The sequence below is a fragment of the Ursus arctos genome, unplaced genomic scaffold (genome assembly GCF_023065955.2).
Source record: "Ursus arctos isolate Adak ecotype North America unplaced genomic scaffold, UrsArc2.0 scaffold_20, whole genome shotgun sequence".
NCBI lineage: Eukaryota > Metazoa > Chordata > Mammalia > Carnivora > Ursidae > Ursus > Ursus arctos.
The window spans coordinates 49939235-49958548 of NW_026622875.1; the positions used below are offsets into that span (position 1 = coordinate 49939235).

Consider the following 19314-nt stretch of genomic DNA (forward strand, 5'->3'; position numbering starts at 1 on the left):
TAACAAAGTACCACATCTTACATGGGAATGCAGAGATGGCATCTGATCCCTGATGGGTGCCAGGAGTCACTGGGTGAGGGGAGGCTGTAGACGATGCTGTGGGCAGCTGACCCAAGTAGTGCTGGGGGAGGACTGGTTGCTACTGTATCATGTCTGCTTGAGGTGACAGTCACCCCTTTGTAGAAAAAGGTTTTAGAGGCAAGTGTGTGCTCTGTCCTTTGCAGACCTTGCGTGCCTCAGGGCTCTACTCAGTCTTCTTCTTTGTGGTGGTCATCTTCCTGGGTTCTTTCTATCTGATTAACTTAACCCTGGCTGTTGTCACCATGGCTTATGAGGAACAGAACAGAAATGTAGCTGCTGAGACAGAGGCCAAGGAGAAGATGTTCCAGGAAGCCCAGCGGCTGCTGAAGGAGGAGAAGGAGGTAAGGGCACGCAGTGTCAGAAAGTGGGGTCTGCTTTGGGGCGGGGCTGCAAAGGCCATGAGATTTGGTCTCAGAGCTTTCTCTACTGGTCCTTTTTGGAGAATTTAAGCCCCGTGAAGACTGGCTCTGCTGCTGTCTCTCACTATGATATCCAGGCACAGATCTCTTGACAACAGGGAACCCTAGATTTTCTGAAACCCGGGCTTTCTAGGGCAGACCCCAGACTGCAGGCTAGAGGACAAAATGTACATATGTGTAAACTAAGGCTCTGCTGTAGGATTTCTTATGGGAATCTGGAAATGTATGTGTTCAGGGCCTTTGCTTGGGATGGTTTGGGAAAACAGTAATGGTGCTCTAAGGACAACAGCTGTGGTCACCTCTCCCTTCCTGAAATTCCTTTCATATTTATAGCCCATTCTCATTGTTTCCTTGATATCATTTTCCCAATTCTAAGATTTCAGGAACATATTTTATACTCTTTCTCATCCTCCATAGAGATTTGTCAGTGGGGAGCCCAGCATGTTTAATACCTGCATCATCAGGCACAAACATTTATTGAGTGCCTAGCACATACTGGACTCTGTGCTAAGGGTTAGTGGTAGATATGAAAGAGTTAACTTTGCTTTTGAGACCACAGTTTCTGTGGATAAACAGAATATGTTCCTCTGGTAAATAGTAACAAAGCTAGCATGTTCCAAGTGGGTGTTGAGCAATCGAAATGGTATGATGCTTCCAGAAGAGAGAAGAGAATGCTCACAAAGATCAGGTCATTTGCAGCGTTCTATGGGGAGGTATAATCTGTTTATTAATTGCTTTTGTTCACTTTCTAAGGCTCTGGTTGCCATGGGAATTGATAGAAGTTCACTTAATTCCCTTGAAGCATCATCTTTTTCCCCAAAGAAGAGAAAGCTTTTTGGTAAAAGGAAAAGAAAGTCCTTTTTTTTGAGAGACTCTGGGAAGGACCAGCCTCCAGGATCGGATTCTGATGAAGATTCCACAAAAAAGGCAAGTCTTGGCCCAGGAATTAATGATACTATAGCACTGTTAGGGGAACAGGTCAAGTTGTCAGTCTACTCGAAAGGATTCATTCATACATTTACTCATTTACATGTTCATCTATTTGTGCATACTTTCCCACATCCATGTGTTTATTCAACTACCCATTTATTTACAAGCTTCTATTTGAAGTGTTGACAGTGTTTACTATCTGCTTGGCACTGGGGTAAGTACTGGGGGTAAATGAGATGTATGAAACAGACAACTATTGATGGAGACACACTAAAAAGGAGGCAGTTATTGTTTAGTGTGATGACTGACATGATTGTTATGGGAGAACAGAGAAGGAGCATTGTCTTAGTGGGGGTTCCCTCCAAAGGAAACCCTGAGACATTAGAGTGCAAGTAGATTATTTGGGAAGTTATCCCAGGAAGCACCAAGAGGAGAGAGAACAAAGATACATGGAAGAGAAGGTGGCCAATTAAGGTTCATTATCAAGCCAGTTACCACTGAAGGTGGTTGAAATTTAATCTCCATGGAGTGAGGGCACTAGAGTATTTATACACCAAGTTTAGTCCATCATTGGTTCCAGACTGCTGGGTTCCGGAGATAATAATTTTCCTGGATTTCTGACTTGGTATGCATTAGGGCAGAGGGTGGTCAAGTCACCAGAGAAAGCCCTTAGGTAGGACCCAGGGACATACAGAATCAGCCAACAGCAGCATCTGCTTCAGACAAGCAACCCAGACTTGGTGGGAGTGGGAGAAGAGCCATAGATTGGAAGAGTTCTCAGAGGAAGAAGTGTCTGCGCCGAGAGGGTGAATTAATATTTCACCCTCTGGTAAGAAGTGAATAGAGCACCACAGATAGAGGGAACAGCACATACAAAGGCATGGAGGCAAAGGAGAGCAGGAGAACATGATCCAGTGGAACACTTGGGAGTGTGTGTTCTCACGCACATGTGTGTGTGTGATGCAGCTGGAGGGTGGGTGGTAAGAGCCTATAGCAGCAAGATGGGGTCATCACAAAAGGCCTTGAAGCCAGCTCAGGGGTTCACCAGAGAGCAAGGGCTAAGCACTATTGAAAGCTTTTAAGCAAGAGTGACAACCAGGTTGACAGTTTTGAAATCCTAGATGCATTGAAGAGACAGGATGGGACTAGGACAGAATTGGAGGCAACCAGTTAAGAAGAAGCTGTGGCAGTAATCCAAGAGGCGACAGGGGCTTAAACTCTGGTTAGGGCAGGAGGATAAAGAGAGAATAACAGGGTGCAGTGATCTCCAGAGGATAAGATTCAGCAGTCAACTAGATGTACAGGGTGGGGAAGATATCTGGTTGATGGCTTGGGTAGCCAACTTGATAGAGGGTAGTTTACTGAGACAGGAAAGGAACATGTCCTGGAGGTGGGGAAGAGGGCAAGTTTAGTTTCAGACAGGGCAAGTTTGAAATGCCTGTTGGGCATCCTAGCAGGGATACTGAGTAGGCCATAGGATATGCAGAAATGAAGCTATGGGGGATGTGCAGTAGGAAAAAAGCCTTTTTTTTTTTTAATCATTGAGGTGGGGGATGTTCAAACATGTTTTAACTGTGGAGAGACACTTCAGAGGAGAGGAAAATGTTGAAGATACAGACCACAGAATAATGTCTAGATCCACCTTCCTGAGATGAAAGGAGGAGTTGAAGTGGTCAGAAGGGGGCTCTGCACATTTGAGGGTAGGGTGGGGGAAGGGGGTCTGGGGATCTTTGCAGAAGTAGGTGGACAGACCTCATCCACTACTGTGAGCAGTTCTCTGATGGAGTGACAGGGACAGATCTCTTGGTTTAGAGGCTTCTTTAATGTCAGGTCATAGCATATGAAGAGAATGCAAATACTTCTTAATATTTCGAGGGTTTTTCCTCATTTCACGAAACAATAGACCAAGACCAGATAGCTATTAAGAAGACTTTTCCCTAAACCAAAAGAGAAATAGCTAAAGAAAGACTATAGGTTGCCTTTAAAATAGCTTATCACAAGGGATAGTTCCCTCTGAGGCCCTGGTTGGTCAGAACTTTGGGGAAATTAGTCATTATGGATAGTTTTCTACGTATCTGAAGATTTATATCTGTTCACCTCCAGAGACTTTAGAATTGCAGGTAAGGTGAGAGTCAAGCTCCTGGGCACAGCCTGAAAGAGTACTTGAGGTTTACTATATAGCTTTTGTTGTATTTATTTTGGCTGTTCTTTCTAATTACTGACTGTTTCAAAATCGGTTTAGGCAGCCATTCAAGGTACTTCACTGTCTGGCCCCAAACCACACTTCTAAATGTATCCCCCACTTCTGCCACTCAAAAACATTGTTTCTAAATTCAACTTTTTATTGCTTTTGTCCCCTGAACAGTTGCTTATTAGTTTTTGTAAAATTTTGTTTGCCCTTTGTTGACAATGAATAAATCACAGAGAAAGAAAATTTTCTGTAGCTGGGACCCTGGAAATGTGCATACATAAGAAATGTCAAACTGTATTGTACTTATCTACTAAATATGAAATACAAAAACTGAACCTTCAGTGTGCCATGAAATGGGAGTGGACCTGTATAAGATATGAAGTGTCTTTGAGGCATGTGGCATTGAAACAAAGTAGCTTGTGAAGTTTTGAGGAAAGGCAGCCCCTTTGCTTTGAAGGTCTACCATGCCTGCCTTCTCTTACAGCCACACATCCTAGAGCAAACCAAACGACTATCCCAGAATCTGTCAGTGGATTACTTTGATGAGCACGGAGACCCCTTCCAAAGACAGAGGGCCCTGAGCGCTGTCAGCATTCTCACCATCACCATGCAGGGTAAGCTCTGTCTCCCAGCCCCAGGGAGAGCTGAACTGCAGTGATGTCCCTCCATTCTCCTCTCCTCCCCCAGAAGCCTTCTGAAGCCCCCTGTACTTCTTGCAGAGTCACTTCTTGTGCCGCATTGGAGCATGTGAGCTAAGTGACTTGGAAGAAGTGAGCCCACCCTGAGTTGGCCCTTGGGTAGTGGTGGGAACCGGTTAGCCTTGGGATGGCACTTGGGACTAAGAATACAGACAGGACCTCCCAATCAGGCCAGGCAGTCACAGGAGGTCTCAGTGACAAAGATAGTGACCAAAGAAGAGAAGACACCGAAGTTTCCAGAGGTGACAGTTGTCATTGAAGTTAGAGTTAGGAATCTGGCATGGACAATGGAACACCTATGTAGATAGGCTGGAACCGTCTGATGGGCCTCATTAACAGCAGGTAACCAGGACCCAGCTAAGGGGTTGGTGTTCAAAGGCAGGACTCAAGTCCTTACAAGGATGGGGTCAGATTGATCCTTAGCACTTTTGAGCCTGTTGTATCACCTCATTTGTCTTGTATGAGACCCTGAAATGGTTCCAGGGAAATCGGGGGTCCAGCGGCCTTATCACCTGAACTCAACCAGCTGGAGAGTACATTTTCTTCCAATGCATATAGATGCCCCTGCCTGAACACCTCTCCTTCCCTTGAGCCCTGGTGGCTCTGTGTACCTCTGTTATAGCTGTCACCATGGTCTGCCTTGAATGAACATTTCTTATATTTCTCTCTCTTATGGGTTCACATCCAGTGTTGGCTTCCATATCTGTTATCTCTAGCAGTGCAACCCAGCTCCCAGATGCCTAATACACGTATAAAGACTAGATGTACATGGCTATACCACATGAAAGTTGTATATGGGAAACCTTTCCAACTACACCCATCAGTGCCCTTCTTGGCTAATCAGGTTGTTCATAGGAGACCCTAAGGAAGTGGGAGGAAGGAATGCACTCAGGCCAACAGCAGCCAGATGGATTCAGAGCTAACTACTCAACTGCTCTTTCCTTTTCCTTCTCCAGAACAAGAAAAATCACAGGAGCCTTGCCTCCCATGTGGGGGAAACCTGGCATCCAGATACCTCGTGTGGAACTGTAGCCCCCAGTGGCTGTGCATTAAGAAGGCCCTAAGAACCGTAATGACTGACCCGTTTACTGAGCTGGCCATCACCATCTGCATCATCATCAACACTATCTTCTTGGCCATGGATCATTACAACATGGACCAGAGTTTTGAGTCTATGTTGTATATAGGGAATTTGGTAACTTTAGACTTTTTAAAATATAAAAATATTTCAAACTGTGAATTATAATTCTTTCAAAGTCTAAACATGTTGTGAGTGGCCTAACCTAGCCTAAGTCTTTGTTCCCATTAAGTGGAGTAGAGGGAAAAGACAACTGTTAGGATTTTGTTTTTCCCCAGTTCAGTAATTTTCCATGGGCCCTGTGTTGGCCCTCTGGTATGATAAGACATCGCTTTAGTCATCCAGTGGGAAGCCAGAAGCCAGCAGACGTTTTAAAAGTTCAGCCATTTGGGATGATCGAGAAAATGTTAACCATATCGAGAGACCCTGGTAATGTGTCCCATGGTCCCCGGTGATATGGATGACATCATTTGTCACAAAATAATGTGACTGTCATTACTAGGTGTTATTCCTCCTGGAAAGGCAGGTCAGGGCCTGGCAGCTGTGGGGTGTACTTTCCTAGGAGGAGTTGTGCAGAGCTTATGGAGTGGTAGTGGGGCCTCCAGACTTGAGCCTCTTTCAGTATGTTTCTCATTGGATGGATCTAGTCCCAGTTAAATTGGGAAAACAAAGATAGGAGAGCAGACTTCCCATGAACTGCTCAATTTATTGTTCCTGGAGAAGGCATTCCCCCCCCCCCAAGGATTAATTAGTTTCCCAAATATCAGAAATAACAAAAAATTACCCACTAAATGTTCTACCCTAATTAGCTAATGAGTTAATCTTACCAGAGTATCTAACTTTATTCTTCAAGTTTTATTTTATTTTTCCAACTTAAGAAGCAATACACGCTTTTTTTAATTTTAAAAATAAGGAAAAGTACAAATAAGGGAAATACAAAGAAGAAACTCATTTCCTATGGTCCTATTAGCAAAGATGATCATTTTTAGCTTTACAGAGGATTTCTCGTCCATATGTATGCATGTATTTTTTAATGAATTATTTTACACTGATCAGAACCCATTATACCTATTGAATCAGAAGTTGGTCCACAGAGCTGCTTCTGTGCAACATGTTGGAGGTCACCCTCAATTCCACGTCCTTTTCAGGAGAAGCAGGGATACAGCGGGACCACAGTGCAAGGCCAGAGTGGTTCTCCTTACAGACAGCCTGCATTTAAGTTTCTTCCCCAAACTGCCCTTGGGAAGAAGTGCTCTGTAGGTGTGTGTGGGTCAGATTAGATTTCATGCTACACGATAAACCTAACACACATGGCACCTTCTAACAGGCTGGTATCTTCTGGGCTCCAGGCCAGGGTATTCAGCTATCTCCCAATGATGTATCCCAGAAATGGGTTGACAGTGTTGTTTCACTTGGAGACAGAAAGCTGTGACTGCAGGTTCCTGTCTCAGCAGAGTCAGCAGACCCATCTTTCAGCACCTCCTGGTAGATGGAGTTATTAGATAAGTTCCAGAGAATACCCAAAGAACCCAGAGTCATATCCCTAGGCAGGGCTTCCCAGTTTGCAAAAGTGGTCGGTCCATCCCCTTCATTTACTGATCCAGCTGTGGGAAATGATAAAAGCCACCCTCTCAGATTTCCCACTGACTAGATGTTCTGAGTGTTGACATGAAGCTGCATTTTGCAGTCAGAAGCTGGATAATTAAGTGACATTCTTCTTCACTCTCCCCAGAAGTGGTACAGAAGGAGGCACAGGGACATCGTTGGTGTCTGAGTTCGCAGGCAGCAGCTGTGCCCCAGCCCCTGAAAACTGACAAGAAACAGGCAGAACTGGCCTTGTAGCCTGTGCTTCCATTCCATGTGCCCCATTCCCTAAACACACAATACGTTGGGGCGCCTGGGTGGCTCAGTTGGTTAAGTAGCTGCGTTCAGCTCAGGCTGTGATCCCAGGGAACCCCGCGTGGGACTTCCTGTTCAGCGGGAAGTCTGCTTCTCCCTCTCGCTCTGCGCCTCCTCCAGCTCATTCTCTCTCACTCTCTCTCTCTCAAATAAATAAAATCTTTAAAAAAATAAATTAACACACAATACAAAGGTGGCAGCCACCTCATCTACTGTAACCCCATAGCAATGGTAGAGGGAGGATTTGGAGCCTTGAGTTCCAAAGAACGCATCCAAACCTCCCTCCTCTGACAGGTGGACCAGGATTCAGCTGGCCTGTGCAGTTCTGTTGGACTGGACATGAAAATACACTCTCCAGGCTTTGGTATTGCTTGACTCAGGGGAGTACATTGAGCTCCCAAGGAGCCATGAATAGCAGTTGAATTGGATTGCAAAACCAATGATTCCAAGGCATGTAGGGTTTTGCTGTAGGGCTAGATACCTAAAGCTTGAAGGAGACAGGAAGGGGAGGAGGAGCTCAAAAGGGGACAGGGATCAGTCCAGCATAATTAACTACAATAGGTTATATTCATGCTTTTAGGCACTGGTTGTGGCTCAGGGCAGAGGTAGATAACAATATTTAAAAGGAAGAGATAGATACAAGCTTTGGGTTTTCTTTGCCACCTTGGTTTCTTTTCTCTTTGTCTATCTTGGATTTGTCTTTGCCTATCCTTTTTTAACTTGTGTCACTTTATTTTAGGGATTTTAAAAATAAATAGTAAGTCATCGAATTATTTATAAAAACGGATCGTCTGTTACTTTTAATAAGGAGATTTAAAAATCATTTCTGAGTTGTTTTTCTTTTCCAGAACTATAAAGGAGAGTCTTATTACTGACAATCTTTTTATATAACCTTATTATTTTCATACTATTGTTTTCTCATATCTATTTAGTTGTGTCTGTGTCAGAATGTGCTGTTTGCTATGAAGAAATGCTTTGTTTTATCTTCTACAAAGACGTAGATGATAGATTTAGTTTTGAATTTGGCTACCACTTATTCAACATTGTGCAATGTTTTTAAGACTGTATTTATCTAATTTTCAAAGACAAAAACAAAAACACTTATTTGTGCCCACGGAAATCACATAGTTTAGCACTTTCTTAACTCTTGCCCTTCCTTTTAATTCTTTGGTATTTTGTTCTGGAATAATGAATCCTGCATTCTGTGAGTGAATTATAGGATTTAAGATTATATTCCAACTCACTAACCCTCCTTTCAACCATAACCAATCTAGGGTTTATCCCAAGATATTCATCATATAGGGTAAGCCTATATTGAGTTGCTTAAAGATGTTTTCCGGTTCCTAGCAGTGTTTTTCAATTCTTTGCTCTGGGCCCCTTTTAAATGTTTTCTTTTTCTTTTTTCTTTCTTTCTTTCTTCTTTTTTTTTTTTTTTTCTGATCAAGGTGTTGAGAGTAAGTGGTTAGGTGAACTCCTCTTGATTCTGCTTTATGGAGGATATTTATCTCCAGGTTTCAGAGCTGTTATGTATCTTGCCCCTTCCCTCATAGGGGAGTTTTTATTAGCATTTTAAAGGGAACTTAGAGGAGGAACTACTTAACACGTTCTATCGCTCTGTCCTCTATCAAGAAGCCAGTTGTGCATTGGGAAATAATATTTATTCTCCACCCTGATGTCTGTGAGCTTGCTAATATTGTAATGGGCGCTATGGTGGGGAGGGGGGGAGAGGAGCACAGTAAATGAAAGTGCACTTTATTTCTTTGTAACCTCTGCAATTCCCTTGGACCCTTCTTAGAAGTGTATCTTCAAGGAGAGGTAGTTTCGTTTTCTCATTCTTCCCTGTCTCACTGTAGGTTTTCGCTGGCATTTTCATGGCAGAAATGTGCCTAAAAATTATTGCGCTTGATCCCTACAACTACTTTCGCCGAGGCTGGAACATTTTTGACAGCATCGTTGCTCTTCTGAGTTTTGCAGATGTGATGAACAGTATAGTTGTAGGGAAAAAAAGTCTGCTGTTTTTCCGTCCCTTAAGAGTGGTAAGGCACTTACTGTTTTATTTTACTGAATACCTTAGCTGCCAGGATTGACAAGAGTCTTGACTGAGTTCAGTGGCTATTTTGCATTACTTTAACTCATCTTACCTTAACCTGAGAATCAAAATTGTGCTCCTCCTCCCACCCAGGTTTTGCATACTCGGGAGTTCCAGGAGGTCTCCTCCCAGCTGAACCCCCATTTCCCCTATCCCAAGATGACCCCTTAGGCAGTCTGACTCAACATGGTGTTTTCTGGTGTCAGCATTCTGCTCTTTGCTTAGTGTAACCCCCTCCCATGATCTCTTCACCACCACTCATCCCTGAGCTCTGAGCCAGGCACCCTCACATCTGGGATCACCAAGGGGGTGAAGACTGCAGAGTACAGGAGGGAGCCGGGTGCTGCTGGCAGACGCTGTCTCTGTAGGTTCCTCCTCACTGCTTCCAGTGCCACATTCCTGTCCCGTTGTCTGTCCTCCATCCACTGACCATGGAGGCATTCTGGTGACTTTTGCAGAGGCACTTAAGAGGAGCTGACCTGAAGGAGCGCTCAAAGACGAGGAAAGTACTGCCTTCAAGGAGTTTGCCATCTAGAGATGAGACAAGACAGGGCCAGAAATGAGGCAAAGTAGAGTGTGTGACAAACCCCATGAGAGATATAGATAAAAAGCTATAGGGAATCCACATCTGACCGGGGGATTGGGAAGCCATAAAAGGTGACTTTGGTCCTCTTTCAGAGCTTTACTTTTTCTTTTGGCAGGGATAGGATTTCTAAGCCTACAGATTAAAACGTTTGTTTCAGTTACCTAAGCCTACATTTTGTATTTGAGATATGTTAGGTGATCACACTGCTCAAAGTCAGACGTTATTAAGTTGCTCTCCTAAAGTTTCATTGGCACTCAGGTGAGCAAAATTACATTTGCTTTATGATTGTTTAGGCTTATTTCAGCCATGCTCTGAGGGAAAGGAATTCTGTGGAATTGTCTGGGTATAACAGAACTGTGATTTCTCCCTGAGGTGGCCCAAGCTACCTTCTGAGAACACAGTGCTGTTCCTTCTCTTGGGCCATAGGTCTCACTGACCTGCAGTATTTCCCCCAAATAGTTGATACTTAACAGGATTGTACTTTGGAGTGAAACCATTGGTTTATGCTGGAAGTTAATATAAGAAATAACCTATGAAACTAGTTGTTGTGTGGTCTCCCACAGGGTCTGTAAAATTCCATGGAAAAGACTTCTTTTTGAAAGAAGTGTGTGTATGTTTTGTGTAGCTGATTGCCTTTTCTCTCCTGGGTGTAAAACACTGTATTCCTCTTATCACTGTTAGGAAGTTTAGATTCAAACTTGTGCCCTGAATTATATAATGCCGGAGTCAGCGATTTTTTTCTGTAAAAGGTCAGATGGTAAATATTTTGTATTTTCATACAAGCTGTATGGTCTCTGTTGAATTCACTCAGCTCTGCTGTTGTCGCACAGAAGTAGCCACAGACATTTGAGAACAAATGGGTGTGGCTGTGTCCCGATAGAACTTTATTTACAGGTGCAAAAGTTTGAACTTCATACAGTTTTTGTGTGTGATGAAATATCCTTCTTTGGATTATTTTCCAACCATTTAAAAATGTAAAACTTTCTTACCCCTCAGGCCATACAAAAACAGGCAATGGGCTAGATTTGGCCCTCAGGCCATAGTTTTTTTGACCCTTGGTATATTATATAGGATTTCAAAACATTCACTTTATGCAATAAACATGTATGCTTAATTTCATCATTATGACTTCAAAGTCTTAATCATTTAACAAAAATTAGAACAAAATATTTCTATTTTTAAAACAAAAAGTAGATATAGGTATAATCATGGGCCAGAGAGTTGATGATTATGTTTAGGATGGATTTGAACTTGAAAAGATTTTTGAAAATCATAAATGCTGTGGTTTGGGAGCATGTCATTTACTATATAGCTGAACAAATGGAATTTGTCTTTAACTGGCTTTTCTTCCACTTTTGCTTATTGTCTGTTTTTACAGCTGAGGGTCTTCAAGTTAGCCAAATCCTGGCCAACTTTGAACACACTGATAAAGATAATTGGCCACTCCGTTGGAGCCCTGGGAAACCTGACTGTGGTCTTGGCTATTGTGGTCTTTATTTTCTCAGTGGTTGGCACGCAGGTTTTTGGCTCTAAATTCAATTCTGTGAGGAGCAATAAAACATCCTGTGGCCCTACAGTCCCATGTTTACGACGCTGGCATATGGGGGATTTCTACCATTCCTTTCTGGTGGTATTCCGCATCCTCTGTGGGGAATGGATTGAAAACATGTGGGAATGTATGCAAGAAACAAATCAAGCACTGTGCATTGTTGTCTTTCTGTTGATCATGGTGATAGGAAAACTTGTGGTGAGTGTCTTGGTTTTTTTTTTAATATATGGGCTACACAAATGTATTAGCTTCTTTTGTAACACGTCACTGGTAATTATTATTCTAAATATAATATACATTTAATGTTTTATGATATTAAAAATCTGCATTTGAATTTGACTTGAGGAAAATATAAAAAGCACGAAACAAAACCTTCTTGTCACATAGTGCTTGTATTGACTGATGCCCCAATATCTATTCTATACCAGGTGATTATTCTAAGATAATTGTATTCTCTTTGTCAGTGAATGGTTGAAGTAGGGGTTTGTGACTTGATTTGGTCAATAAGTTGTAAAGGGACATCTAGTGAGAAAGGTTTCTTGTTCTTAAGAAAAAAAAAGAAGGGAATGAGTTAAAAAACAATGGTCCTTTTACTTTCTCTGGGCCTTTTTACGACTATGATTCCTGATAGAACTGCAAACATTATGCAAGCATAAGAATTAGCCTCAGACAAAGCCAGCACTGAGGAAGGTAGAGGGAAAAGGGGGAACAGACCTATATATTCATGTCATAATTGGTCCTTCCGTTTTATTTTCAAACTTCTTAAGTTACATTTTCTTATTGTGTAAGTTGCTTTGAGTCTGTCACTTGCAGCTGGAAACATAGATATTATTAGCTAATTGGGTACCCAGTAAGGGTATGAAAAGACAGAAGACACACAGGATACCTGAGCACAAGGTCTTCAGAGTCAAGTTGGAGTTATCGTGCAAATATACTGAACCATCCACACGCACACAATGGCTTTATCCTATGTGCCTGATCAGCAATGTTAGATAGACAGTGATACAAATGTTCAGAAGAGCAGAATATAATGAATGGAAGTGGGAAGAAAAAGTGTTAACAAAGGATATGTGGAAGATACAGTACTTGAGAAGGGCACTAAAGAGGCAAGGAGGACTTGGCAAACAGAGGAAAGCTTGAGCAAACATCCACAGCTGGAATTCTTGTGGTGAAGCTGTGGGAGAGTGACTAGACCCATTTACACTCATAAGATACTCCTCCCCAAAGGCTGTATATTTTTGAGCTGGTGACAGCCACAAACAAAGGAGTTTGAGGAGGTGAAGATGATGAATTGGAGGGTATGTAAATGTAAGCAAAAAAAAAAAAAAAAGAAAAGAAAACCCCCAAGTAGGAAGCTGATGAGATGACCTGAATTTAAAGTGATCCTTGCTTCAACAGAAGAGTTGCAGATTTGATCCAAACTCCTCCAGTTCAGCTCCAATACTTTGTTGTGGTTTGGGCAACAGGACCTAAAGAGCCTGCACAAATCACATTATCTCTCAAACTGTGCCAACAGGGGAGGAACCCACAGCAGTATTAGACATCAGACCCATATCCCATTCCAGCAAAGCCAAGCTCACTATTCGACTGTTCTCAAGGAATATACATTTTTTATTTTGCCAGTGGTCACACAGTTCTTTACCCTGGCCAGAGTTTACAACACGTGTTGCTTGTATGTGGACAAACTGGTCTTGGTTGTGGCACCCTTTCACTTCAATTTTTCTTTCATCTTATCTTGCTGTCTTCCTCAATCTTGTCCCCTTTTGTTCATTTTATAGATGAACTTTCTCAAGAGACAGAAGGGCATAACATCCTATTTGACTTAGTTTTGGGTCTTGGGGAAAAGTTGTTCTGGAAACCTACTGTATCTTTCCCCTTGTTAAACTTTCCATTCTCCTTGTGTGTTCCCCCCACCCCACCCCAGGTACTCAACCTCTTCATTGCCTTGCTGCTCAATTCCTTCAGTAATGAGGAGAGAGATGGAAACTTGGATGGAGAGTCCAAAAAAACCAAAGTCCAATTAGCCCTGGATCGGTTCCACCGGGCTTTTTGCTTTGTAATACATACTCTTCAGCATTTTTGTCACAAGTGGTGCAGGAGTCGAAACTTACCAAGGCAAAAAGAGGTGACAGGAGGCCCTGCTGCCAAAAGCAAAGACATCATTCCACTGGTCACAGAGATGAAAAAGGGCCCAGAGATGAGGGAGGAGCATGATCGGACTTGGTTAGCCCCACTTGCAGAGGAAGAGGATGGTTTTGAATCTTCTGGTGAAAATAATGCCCAGCACGTCACACAACCTGAGGCTGGAAAACAGGTATGAAGGTTCATACATAGACATGGAGGTCCTATGAAGCTAGAGCTGCCATGAGACATTGGTTGCCTGCCCTGTTCTGAGCACCATGAAGGGATAATAAGGGTAGAAAATGTGAAGGCTGCCCTTCATTACTCACGTGCATATCCCAGTGCTGGTTCTAATCGTGGTCTTGCACATATGGAGGTGGGAGATGGCAGAGGAGTTCAGAGGGGAGCAAGATCAGAGTGGGCTGGGCCAACAGGGAAACCAAGTGACTTTGTTTGACCCTTACAGGAAGTATAAAGTTTAGATTAGCTGAAAGGTAAGGAAAGTGAACTGAATAGCATAGAAAAGGAGACAGTGGTGGGAACAAACTCAGCCTCTGAAGGGACCAGTGGATGAGGAGTGGTGGGAGATGAGGGCTTTCAGAGAGTTGCAGTGTGATAGATACCCCAAATAAACAACTTCAGACTTCATTCTGAATGCAGAATGGCTGGCTGTATACTCCTGAGTTTTCCGCAATAGTTGTAACATATTGCATTCCCCCAGCAGTAATTTTAATCATTCTAATGGGTTTGTGGTGGTGCCTTGCTGTGGTTTCAGGTTTTATTTCACTGATAAATAATGATGTTGCCTAATATATCTTCCTTGGTAAAATGTCTATTCCCCATTTTTATTGAGGAGTTTTTTATGATTGAGGTGTAAGAGTTTATTACATATTTTGATACAAGTCCTTTGGCATGTGCACTGCACATATTTTCTAACTGTGACTTATCTTTTACTTTCTTAATGGTATCTTAAGGAGCAGAAATTTTTAATTTTGTTGAAGTATAATTTATCAATTATTGTTCCTATGGTTCATGTGTTTTGTTTCCATTCTAGGAAATCTTTGTATAATCCAAAACTGTGAAAGTTTTCTCATGTTTTCTTTGAGAATTTTATAGGTTTACCTCTCAGCATCAAGTCCACCATCCATTTCAATTTAATTCAATGAGTTGTGTCATTTTTCCCTGTATATATAGCTAAGTGATTCTAGTATTATATATTGAAAAGACTGTTTTTATGCCACTGAATCAACTTGATATCTTTGTCAGAATCAAATTGGCTCTATCTATCTATCTATCTATCTATCTATCTATCATCTATCTATCATCTATCCATCTATCTATCTATTAGGACTTTTTCTGGATTTTTAATTCTGTTTCGTTGATCTATATATCTGTTTTATACCAATACCACACTCTCTTGATTATGGTAGCTTTATAATAAGTTTTGAAAGCATGTTGTATAATTTTGTTCTTTATCAAACTTGTTTTGGCTATCGTAGGCCCTTTACATTTCCTTATGCATTTTAGAATTAGTGTGTTACCTTTCCATAAAAAAGATTGTTAGGATTTTGTTTGGTGTTGCACTATTTTGTAAATAATTGGTATCTTTACAACATTGAGTTTTCTGATTCATGAACACGTATTTTTCCCCACCTATTTAGATCTTCTCTAATTTTTCTTAGCAATGTTTTGTAGTTTTCAGTGTATAAGTCTCGACATATTTGGTTACATTTATCCCTAAGAAGTCAATATTTTAATGCTATTGTAAAAGTAATTTTTAAATTTTCCATTTCCAAATGTTTACTATTAGTACATAGAAATGAATGGGCTTTTGTATTTTGACTTTGTATCCTACGATGTTGGTAAACTGACTTATTAATTCCAATAGCTTTTTTGTAGATTCCTTAGAATTTTCTACACATGTAATTATTTTACCTGTAAATAAAAACAGGTGTTTTTTTTAATTTGTATTTTTTTCTTGCCTTATTACATTGGTTAGGACCTTTCATATAATGTCGAATAGGAATCATGAGAGTGTATTCCTTGCCTTGCTCCTGATCTTAGGGAGAAACATAAAGCCTTTCCCCATTAAGTAAGAACTTTGTTGAGGAAGTTCCCTTTATTCCCAGTTTTCTAGGAGGTTTTATTTTTCTTCTAAATTATGAATATATATTGATTTTTCTGAAATGCATTTCCTAGATTTATTGGGATAATCATATAATTTATTTTGAATGTTAAATCCCTTATGCATTCCTTGGATTATCCCTATTTGGTCATGGTATATTATCCTTTTATATATATTTGGATCCAACTTGCTAATACTTCATTAAAGATTTTGCATCCCTTGTTTTTTCCCTTATAATGTGTCTGCCTTGTTTTGGTATCAGGTTAATATGGGCCTCATTAAATGAGTTGAGAGGTCTTCCTCCTCTTCTATTTCTATTCTTTTTACCTTTAGCTTTATGAGATATAATTGGCATATAACATTGTAGAAGTTTAAGGTATACAACACATTGATTTGATATATTTATATTTTACAATATGATTACCACCATAGAATTAGCTAACACCTCCAGCATGTCACATAAGTATTTCTTTATTGTGGTAAGAATATATAAGGTTTACTCTCTTAGCAACTTTCAACTATATAACACAGTATTGTTACCTATAATCACAATGCTGTACATTATATCCTATGAACTTACTCATCTTCTTACTGAAAGTTTGTATTTTTCGACCAACATCTCCCTACTCCACCTACCCCCCAGCCCCTGTTAATTACCATTCTACTCTCTGTCTCTGCAAATTTGGCTTTTTCAGATTTCACACATAAGTGATATCACACTGTATTTGTCTTTCTCTGACTTGTTTCACTTGACCACAATGTCCTCAGGATCCATCCAAATATTATCAATTATAATTGACCTAAAATATTGCATGGAAAATTCTCAGTCATTATTGTTCCAAATATTTGTTCTGTTTTTTTTTTTCTCTTCTCCTTCTGGTATCCTTATTACATGTATGTTTCACCTGTGTAGTTGCCCCGCGGGTCTTGAGTATTCTATTCTGTCTCTTTTTTTCCATACTTTTTTCTCTTTTTCAGTTTTGGAGGTTTCTATTGAGATAGCCTCAAGCAGAGATTCTTTCCTGTCTACTAATAAGCCCATCAATGGCATTTCTTCATTTCTGTTACAATGTGTTACGTCTCTAGCATTTTTTTGTCCTTTCTTAGAATTTCCATCTCTCTGCTCACATTGCCTGTGTGTTCTTGCATGCTGTCTACTTTATGCATTAGTATTTTAATCATAGTTATTTTAAATTCTTGGTCTGACATTTTCAACAACTTTACGGTATCGAATGTGGTTCTGATGCTGGCTCTGTCTCTTCAAACTATATTTTTGCCTTTATAATGCCTTCTAATTTTTTCTTTAGAGTCAGACATGATGTACTGGGTAGATGGAAGTGTTCTAAATAGGTCTTTATTTATGTGTTGGTGAGGTGTGAGGGGAATGAAGAAGCTCTGTGGTCCTATGAGTAGGTCTCAGGCTTTTAGTGAGCCTGTGCTTCTGGATTGTGAACAGTGCTTCTCAGAATGGCTAGTGTGAGCTGGAGTTGGATATCTGCCTCCCTCCAGGTGGAAATCTAGAGCTGGCTAGATTTGGGTATTTCCCACCCCACAGGTCAGTCAAGTCCTGATAGAACCCCAGCAGGTTAGGCTCTGGTTAATTAGTTTCTCTTGAGGGAAGGCCTTGTGAAGAACAGAATGCATGTGCCTGTTTCAAAATGGTTCCTTTTACTCTCCCCCTGCTGGAAGCAAGTGGGGATTTTCCTCCCATACTCTGTGAGAACCTGGTAGAGCTCTAAGAGATAAAACTCTCAAAAATGTGGGGGCCCCTATTGACTGGGTTCCACCAAGCTTTTATCTCTTAGACTTGTCCACACTGAGCCTCCAGGAGTTTGTCAATTATAGTTCAGGTTTCCTTACTCTGGAATTGGTTCTGACAGAGGTTTTTGCTCCTGGGTTTCTGCTTTGCTAAATTGTAATTCTCTGTATCAGTCTTTCTCCCTAATTTGGGGGGCAGCAGTTTGTGCTGGACCTCACTGCTCTTACGGCTCTTCTAAGAAGAGTTATTGGTTTTCCAGTTTGTTTAGCTTTGTACATGTTGGGATGGAGTGGAAACCTCCTGGCTTCTTATATGTCAGACCAGAAACTGGAAGTTTCTGTGGGAAGTTTTTAAATTACAAATTCAATCTGTTTACTTATAGGGATTACAGGGCTATTCAGATTCTCCCTTTCTTCTTGAGTCTGTTTTGGCAGTTTTTATATTTCTAGGAACAGGTCCATTTTACTGAAGCTGTCTAATTTGTTGACATACAGTTATTCATAGTATTTCTTTGGAAATCTTTTGATTTCTGCAAGGTTGATAGCAATGTTCCCTCTTTCCTGATTTTAGTAATTTGATTTTTCATTTTCTCTTGGTCAGTCCTTTTAAAGTTTTGTCAATGTTGTTGCTCTTTTAAAATAATCAGGTTTTGATTTTGTTGATCCTATTATTTTATTAATCTCTGCTCATATAATTACCGTATCCTTATTTCTGCTTGTTTTGAGTTTCATTTTCTCTTCCTCTCCTAGTGCCTTAACATGGAGGTTTAGGTTATTGATTTGAGACTTTTTTTTTATTGTAGGTATTTATAGCTATAAATTTCCCTCTACATCCAACACATTTTTGCATATTATATTTTTATTTCCATTTATCTTAAAGTCTTTTCTAATTTCTTTTGTGATTTATTCTTTGACTTGTTGGTTATTTAAGACTGTTTTGTTTAATTTCCACCTATTTGTGAGTTCTTCAAATGTCTTTTTGTACTTCTAATTTTATTCCATCACGATCAGACAACACACTCTGTACAGTTTCAATCCATGTATATGTGTTCTGTTGTTTGGAGTTGAGGGTTCTGCAGGTATCTTTTTTTTTTAATGATTTTTTTATTATATTATGTTAGTCACCATACAGTACATCCCCGGTTTCCGATGTAAGGCTCGATGATTCATTAGTTGCGTATAACACCCAGTGCACCATGCAATATGTGCCCTCCTTACTACCCATCACCGGTCTATCCCATTCCCCCACCCCCCTTCCCTCTGAGGCCCTCAGTTTGTTTCTCATAGTCCATAGTCTCTCATGTTTCATTCCCCCTTCTGATTACCCCCCCTTTCTTTATCCCTTTCTTCCCCTACTGATCATCCTAGTTCTTATGTTCCATAGATGAGAGAAATCATATGATAGTTGTCTTTTTCTCTGCAGGTATCTTTTAGGTATAATTGATAGATAATATTGTTCAAGCCTTCTATTTGTACCTTCTACTTAGTTGTTATATTCATTTTTGAAAACACGTTATTGAAGCCTCCAACCATTATTGTTGAATTGTCTATTTCTCCCTTCAATTCTGTCAGTTTTTGCTTCATATATTCTGTGGCTCTTATATTAGGTGCATTAATGTTTATAAATATTATCTTTCTGATATATTGATGTTTTCGTCATTGTGAAATGTCCCTCTTTATTTCTAGTAAATTTTTTTGTTTCAAAGTCTATTTTGTCTGGGACACCTGGGTGGCTCAGTCAGTTGAGTATCCAACTCTTGATTTCGGCTCAGATCATGATCTCTGGGTCA

General features: G+C 40.7%; 1 protein-coding gene across 1 annotated transcript in view; it reads left to right on the forward strand.

The window, feature by feature from the left end:
* SCN11A (sodium voltage-gated channel alpha subunit 11) overlaps nt 1-19314 on the forward strand; it is a 79047-nt gene that overhangs the window by 24148 nt on the left and 35585 nt on the right. Inside the window, exons 9-15 of the mRNA XM_026496750.3 lie at nt 225-422; nt 1254-1427; nt 4106-4235; nt 5276-5514; nt 9150-9332; nt 11350-11718; nt 13445-13834. Coding sequence (XP_026352535.1) covers nt 225-422; nt 1254-1427; nt 4106-4235; nt 5276-5514; nt 9150-9332; nt 11350-11718; nt 13445-13834 — 1683 coding nt within the window. The remainder of the gene's footprint in view (nt 1-224; nt 423-1253; nt 1428-4105; nt 4236-5275; nt 5515-9149; nt 9333-11349; nt 11719-13444; nt 13835-19314) is intronic.